Consider the following 7,478-nt stretch of genomic DNA (forward strand, 5'->3'; position numbering starts at 1 on the left):
GCCCCCCCCTGACTGCACCATCCCTTCAGGGAGTTATAGAGAGCGATGAGGTCCCCCCTGAGTCTCCTCTTCTCCAGCCTGAACACCCCCAGCTCCCTCAGCCTGTCCTCGCAGCAGAGCTGCTCCAGCCCCTGGATCATCCTTGTGGCCTCCTCTGAACACACTCCGACAGATCCACGTCCCTCTTATGGTGGGGACACCAGAAATGGACGCAGGATTTGAGGTGGGGTCTCACAAGAGCAGAGTAAAGGGGCAGAATTCCCTCTCCTGACCTGCTGACCACACTCCTCTGGATGCGGCCCAGGATGCAGTTGGCCTTCTGGGCTGTGTGAGCGCCCTGCCGGCTCATGTTGAGCTTCTCATCGATCAACACCCCCAAATCCTTCTCTTCAGGGCTCCTCTCAACCCACTCTGTGCCCAGTTTGTGTTTGTGCCTGGGATTAGCCCGGCCCAGGTGCAGGACCTTGCATTTTGACTTGCTGAAGCTCCTGCAGTTTGCACTGGCCCATTTCTCAAGCCTGTCAAGGTCCCTCTGGATGCCATCCCTGCCCTCCAGTGAGTCCCCCACACCACTCTTCTTCACTCTTCTTCTTAACTCTTAATATTCTCCTGCCCTCTTTCATTTTGCCCATGGCTACAATCACGATAATTATTTATCGCCAATTTGTAGCACCAATATTTTTCTCTGAATAAAATACTGATTTATATAACAGCACTTTCCGGTTTGTTCACAACTTCATTCTTTTGGATCTCATCCTTTTGGCCTCCCTTCACACACGAGTAAGAGGTGGCATAATTCTGGCAGCGAAACAGAGCGCTACAGAATTTAAACAGCCCCAAGAAGAGTGCAGCACCCTGCCCAGATAATTGCATTTCCATGCAAACACAGACACGACAGTCCTGCACTTCCCTTGGGAAGACACGAGCGTAAGATCAGAAAGGCATGCTGCAGTAACTACAGTCCTACAGCCACTTATTAATTTAAAAGAAAAATAAAATAATAATCTCAGCTGTCATTGGTCTACCTAATTTCATGCTGAGCTTATGGTCTGCCTAAAAGAAAGATGTTTTGACTCAAGAGATGTGTTCTATATACACCGACCACATGGACAGGTCTCAATGTCGTAGATCAGCTACGTGACTGTTAAAAACAACTGTGAAGGTGCTATAGTCCAATTTGCTGCAGCTCTTGAAAGTTAAGAACTTATCTGAAGGTAAGTCAGGAAGGATGCCTTCTCATTTACCCCAACAGCTCCTCAAAGTTCCAAGCCTGACGAGGAGGACGATGCATTTCAGAATCAGGGTATAAAATAGGTAAGAAACAGTCCTTTTGTAAGTGAGTTTTTTTGTCTGCTGCAATTGCAAATGCACCCTGCAAGGATCTTCCAGACTACACTAGGAAGAGGATATGGGGAATGTGTTAACCAGCTCTTTTTCCCCAGTCTCAAACAGCAGAAAGGAGAACTCCATTTCCATCAGGAAGTCAGAACTCCAATCCAATCCACTTTGCTCCTAGTTTAACAAGGCAGAGCATGAGTTACAACAGTTCAGGGTAAGCAGCTTAACTCATGGCTTTAGGAAACCCATCCTCCAGTCGAGAACAACCAGAACTCATCACTCTCCATATTTTTCCATCTTCTCCAGGCCCCTACAGTGTTTAATAACGAAGGTAGAAAGAGCTTGTCTGGGCTGCGCAGATAGTTTTTATCTCCAAGAGCTCAAAGTCAAGAAAAGCAACACGTACCTTGGGAACACTGGTCCAAGAATTTGGGGAAAAGAAGCCTGAAAAAAACCAGAAGGTCATATATCAAGAGTGGATACTATTTAAATAAAGCATTCATGGTCATTTCGACACCGACAGCTAAAGTCTTACTATCCAACCCATTTTCACATTTCTTTTCTTCAATCTACATAACTGGAACATCCCTAAAAGTTATCTCTCTCAGGAGTTCTTCCCCAAAAATTGGTTTTGTAGATGGTTTTACACCTTTCATGGATTTAAGAGCTAATTCGCACCACACAACCTATTCTGTATTTTAACAAATCAGAAAGGCTTCAATATGATTTTAATTCCTATTTAAACAACAGGAATTTCAAGCTTGCCCTGAAGAATTGCACCTTCCAAACACGGTGGGAACTCTTCACGGAAAAACTGTACGTACATCATGCTTTCTGTACATATGATACTGATTTCTGGGGTTGTGCCAGACAATTAACAAGTGACAATTAAGAAAAGCTCCAGAAGAAAGATAGTACTTAATCTATTTCCCTTCAACTACCTCTCCCCTGTTTTGTCTGACTATTCAACACAGAGAAGACTTTCATGCCAGGCTCATGCAAGAGGAAGATCTTTACAGTAACAACCTGTGACAAAGGGGTTTGCTTTTCTTGACTGCAAAAGTTTCAAGACAGACATTAAAACCACCCTCCTTGATCTGCGCAGGGAAATCACCAAAGCTTCCCCATGGAAAGATTTGTCACTGGCAGTACGGGGCTACTCGGTAAGTTCTTATCAGAGGGAACTTCAAAGCGAGACATAAAGTCTACAGCAGGGGCTAAGCCTCTTCCTTCAATTGCTGCTGCCCTTCAGGAGACAAACAACGTTAGTCAGAGGATCGCAGGCTGCTGCTGTAAATACTGCTCAGTGCCATGACCATCAACACTTTAGTAAGTTTAAAAAAAATAAATAAAATAGGAATGGAACTTGTCTTTCCTATAACAGCCGAAAGAACTAGTTGAAACAGCGCTCTGGCATCAATTCACCAATATTTTATGTAGGCTTTATTATTTATTTACAATCTTCTGTCACAGAAGCAGAAAAAAGCAGTAAGGCAACGTCTATTTGTCGACTAGTGCAAAGCCCAAAAATCATATTGCTTAGTGTTTTAAAAACAGCTCAGAAGTTTAAGGAACGCACCTTTATAAAGCGATTGGGCGGTTCACCTCTAAGCTGCAATGCACAGTTTTACCTCCAAGAGCAGCAACGCTACGAACTCTGAAAAAAAATCTAACTGCTTTAACTTACTTTTATCCACTCAGCTGGAAGTCGTAACTGCAGAAATTTACAATTTTACAGAGAGGTCTAGAAAATAAGTCCCCTGGTTGCAGAGCACACACATATACTGTGAAACAGCAACTATACAACAACATTTTAAAATGTCAGCGACTTGGCTTTGCTACCGTTTCCTCCCCACCCTGCCCCTGCAGTATCCCAGGATATCAGATTTTTATACTTGCAGTGCTTTTGCTTCCGTGCTTTGTCATTCTCTTCAACAAAACTTGCGACTGTTTCCCATTAGTGCCGTATTTTAAATCTGTGAAGTCTTCATTTAATATCCCAAACTAGTGACACGATCAGTAACCCCAACCGAAATGTGCATCTCGGTTTTTAGCCACGCTCACAGCAAGATCGTAAGAAAAAGAACGATGGGACAGTGGACTGTCCAGATTTTGCAAAGTCCTTAACCAGAGCACACGTATTTAAGCAGCACGCTAACGACAGTCTTTGTTTATTCTTCCACAAGTTAAAATTTTATTAATATTATATATAATTAAATACCCAGTAGGAATCAAGTGTTGCCATTATAAACCACAGAGCACTTCCAAGTTTATGGATTACCTGGCAGTTTTATGAGGTTTGAGACAGTTCAATGGTATTTAACCACCATATATCTCTCATTATTTCAAAACTTACACATCTATTTTCAAATCAGTAAGAATATCCTGAAGTGTACCTGTGCTCCATGTAGCAACTCAGTGGCTCTACACAAGTATTAACGGCTCCAATGATGAAAGAAGATTTCACATCTGGGTCCGGATGAGTCTGCAGAGCCTGTACGACATCAATAACATCAGTGTATCTGTAAGAAAACAAAATGAAACACGGTTTTAGAGAAACGAAAGGACCCATTTCAACATCTAGCATGAAGCCAACTGCTTGCATGGTTAGATTTCTAAAAAAAGCCTACCAGAATAGTTAGAAAGCAGTTCAAAACTTGGCAAATCCAGATCAATTAAGCTGATAAACCAGAAATAATTTATTGACAACTTTGGTGAAAAACAGTGTAAGCTTCGCACTAAACAACTGAAAAGTTTGGCTGGCAGCACAAAAGGCATCATGTAATACAAGCATGTGACGCTTACTGCCAAGGATATTAAGGACTAAGCATGATTCAAATTAAAAAAAAACCCAAGAAGCAACACCTCTCACTTATCAGCATTCCAGCTGAGGCGTGCTTCTATAATTAATGTGTCTATTTTTAGGCAGCACCCCAGCCACTGCTGTGCTCTCCTGCTCTGTGATAGAAAAGTTTAAGTCAACCTGAGCTGTTATTCCAAGTGTTTATTATTCAGCCAGTTCCAATCTTCTCTCAAAACCGTACTGTCAGTTACCAAGTTAACAGATTACTTAGAGAACTCCAGCTACTTTAAAGTTGTCTGTATCCACACTCAACCACTGAGAAAACCAGAAAACCTGTAATTAGCCCTTCCTGAAGCCACTGCTGCCACCAGAGTATCACTTATTTTGCACATAACCAGGGCTTTACACCACTCTAACTAACCTTAAGGAAAAAAATAAACAAACTTGACTCTAACATGGGCAAAATTATGCTTTTTAGCGCTATCAGAACAGACCATAAGAAGAAAACACTAAGTTCCCTCAGGGAAAAAGATGAACACTTGGTAGCCTGGGAACCAAAAGGGTTCCAGCCAGGTCAGGGTGGCATTTCCATCAAGCTGGTTTCTGTCACCTGCTAATCACAGAATGGTTTGGGTCAGAAAGGACCTTTAGAGGTCACCTAGTCCAACCTCCCTGCAGTGGGCAGGGACATCTGCAACTCCATCAGGTTGCTCAGAGCCCCACCAAGCCCGACCTCAAATGTTTCCAGGGCTGGGGCTTCTATCACCTTCTCCGGGCAAACCTGTGCTGGTGTTTCAACTCCTTGAAGAGCTGAAATTTTGCCTTCCTAAAGCTCTTCATGGAGCCGGTCATCACGGAATCACAGAACTGTTGAGGCTGGAAAAGACCTCTGAGATCATCAAGTCCAGCCTGTGACCCAACATTGTCACATGGGCCAGCGCAGGGCACTCAGTGCCACATTCAGCCTCTCCTTAAACCCCTCCAGGGACAGGGATGCCCCCCTGCCCTGGGCAGTGCACCCCAGTGCCTGAGCACCCTCAAGCAGAACTCTGAATGTCTGTGTCAGTTTTTGTAGCTAATACTGCCAAAGAACCAAAGCAAGGAATACCAGAAGTGCAAAGGAAAAGCATCTGTGCGCACAAAGGTGCTAAATACTCACATAAAAGGAAAGACCGGTTCTTACGCTTATTTTTCACTCACTCTCTATTTAAAAAACCTCAGTAAGAGTGACAGTAGCTTAGGCTTTAAAGTTTCTATTTGAAAGAAAAAATATTGCAAATTGAACTAACCATTTAATCTCGGAAACTATGAATCTATTTATTAAAGATTCTCTTGTACTCATTGACTCTTTAAGGCGCTGTAAGCACTTGAGAGATATAATTACAGTCTGTTTCCCACCATGTGACACTTCCTAAATTAAGTTCTATTCCGAAGCAACTCAAAATCTACCAAAACCCACTCGGTCATCTAATGCCTTAAAGACAACAGACCCTCCTTGAAAGAAAATCCCTTTATTCTACGTGACACTTCAAACAGTTTCAAACATTTACCCTTGCAAGACGACTAAGAGACGCTTTTTCTTTTTAGCGTAAGTGGACCGACGGACGCTGTGGTTTTGCTGAGCTTCCAAGACACTGGAGAGGTAACGCTGGAAGTGGGTTGCGCTGAAACATTCAGGGCTATCCATAGTCTGCCGATAAACAATCCACCTGAACAACAGAAAGCACGGCAAGAAATTAAGTTTTCTATGTCACAGTATTTCTGTTCTTTTTTTATTTTGAACCGACGGACCAAAAATAACTTTGATGAGCCCTAAGATTCTACATCTCTCGTACCACATCAGAAAGAGGAATTTACTTGGCTTTATCATTTCCAGCATAAACGCCTTCCTTACATTACTGCAAAAAGGTTTTGCGGGTTTTTGTTGTTGTTTTCTAATAAACCAATGTTCAACAGCTTCTTCAAAGCAGCACATCATAAAAGTCATTGTGATCTCTGCTAGTGATGCAGTAAACAAAAAAAATACACAAATCTGATTCAAAAGACTCTGGGCATGAAAACATTTCAATGCAGAAATAAAAAGTAACAACGACATTTGCAGGAAAACGTGATGCAATGGATTAGTACAGAACGTTCAAACATTACCTTACACGTTTGCCCGAAAACCAGAACCACGAATCTGTTCTGAATCAACTTGCTAATATCAAGATTCTGAGTTAGAAGTAATATAAAAAACAGTCCAGAACATTACTAATATTGGATGGAAAAGTGTTTAGCTGTAAGATTTAAATGGATAACAATCTCCTTTTTCTTTTCTGTGATTTTCCAGAAGCCATATCAACACACAGTGGGGCAAATTCCTACAGCAAATTTATCTTATTGCCAAACAACAGATGTCCTGAATATAGCTCGTCACACTGAAAACAATATTGTAGCAAGGACTGTTCCTACAGTTGTTTTTTCTCCAAGAAAAACACATTTTAGACTCACTACCACAAGTCAATAAATGGAAGCTCTTCACCCATTTCCTTCAAGTTTTGACGACTTCCATACTTGCTTAAAGCAGGATTCATTTGGGCCTTCTAAGATTATTCATAACTGTTCGTAACATCAGTGACAGTTCCAGAGACACGTCACAGATCTACAGTGACACCTGTGGTATTCCTAATATAGAATATTAATAAGGAAATCTCTTGGGTTATTTTTCTTGTCTAAATGTCTAAAATCTAAGGGAAAAAGAAAAACATCTACTTGACATTTAAACGAGGTACCCGAAGCAAGAGAACTGAAGTAGCACACAGTAGCTACGTAGAACTAGTTAAGGTATCTCAAACAGTTACTGATTTTATTTTCATATCACATTTGTTCACCGACTAGAAACTGGGATATACATATGAAAAAAAAAATAATAAAACAAGCCAAACACCATTTTATGGTGTTAAACGTGACCAGTGCTTTGGACTGTAAAACCAGAACTGTACTGACCTTCCGTGCTCCTTGTTAAAAGTCACGAGAAAAGCGCAGAGATCGCTGCAACGACACCCTGGAAGACCAGTTATAATGGTGATGACCACCTAAAACACAGGGAACAGATAAGAAAGGGGCCAACTCGAAGAGTGGAAGTGACATAATGACAATCTCACACACACAAGGCTTCTGTCGGGATAAAATCTGAAGTATAAACATAAAATTCAGTGACATCAAGCACAGAAACAGAGAGTGTAGAACTGTAACCATGTTTATGCAATTACTCAGACATTCTCTCTTGGTTTTCATACCTCAAATACAGTGAAGGGATTATTAACAAATACAGCACACGGTTTTATCTTGTGGCCAA

At 41.6% G+C, this 7,478-nt stretch overlaps 1 protein-coding gene across 1 annotated transcript in view; it reads right to left on the reverse strand.

Annotated features, from left to right (window-relative positions):
- The window catches only part of LOC104270789 (chromosome unknown open reading frame, human C20orf194), a gene marked incomplete at both ends in the record, with an annotated part of 44,093 nt that overhangs the window by 9,251 nt on the left and 27,364 nt on the right, over positions 1-7,478 (reverse strand). The window contains 4 exons of the mRNA XM_009865254.1: positions 1,745-1,782; positions 3,735-3,860; positions 5,692-5,850; positions 7,127-7,215. Coding sequence (XP_009863556.1) covers positions 1,745-1,782; positions 3,735-3,860; positions 5,692-5,850; positions 7,127-7,215 — 412 coding nt within the window. The remainder of the gene's footprint in view (positions 1-1,744; positions 1,783-3,734; positions 3,861-5,691; positions 5,851-7,126; positions 7,216-7,478) is intronic.

The sequence above is a fragment of the Apaloderma vittatum genome, unplaced genomic scaffold (genome assembly GCF_000703405.1).
Source record: "Apaloderma vittatum isolate BGI_N311 unplaced genomic scaffold, ASM70340v1 scaffold2272, whole genome shotgun sequence".
NCBI classification, from domain to species: Eukaryota; Metazoa; Chordata; class Aves; order Trogoniformes; family Trogonidae; genus Apaloderma; species Apaloderma vittatum.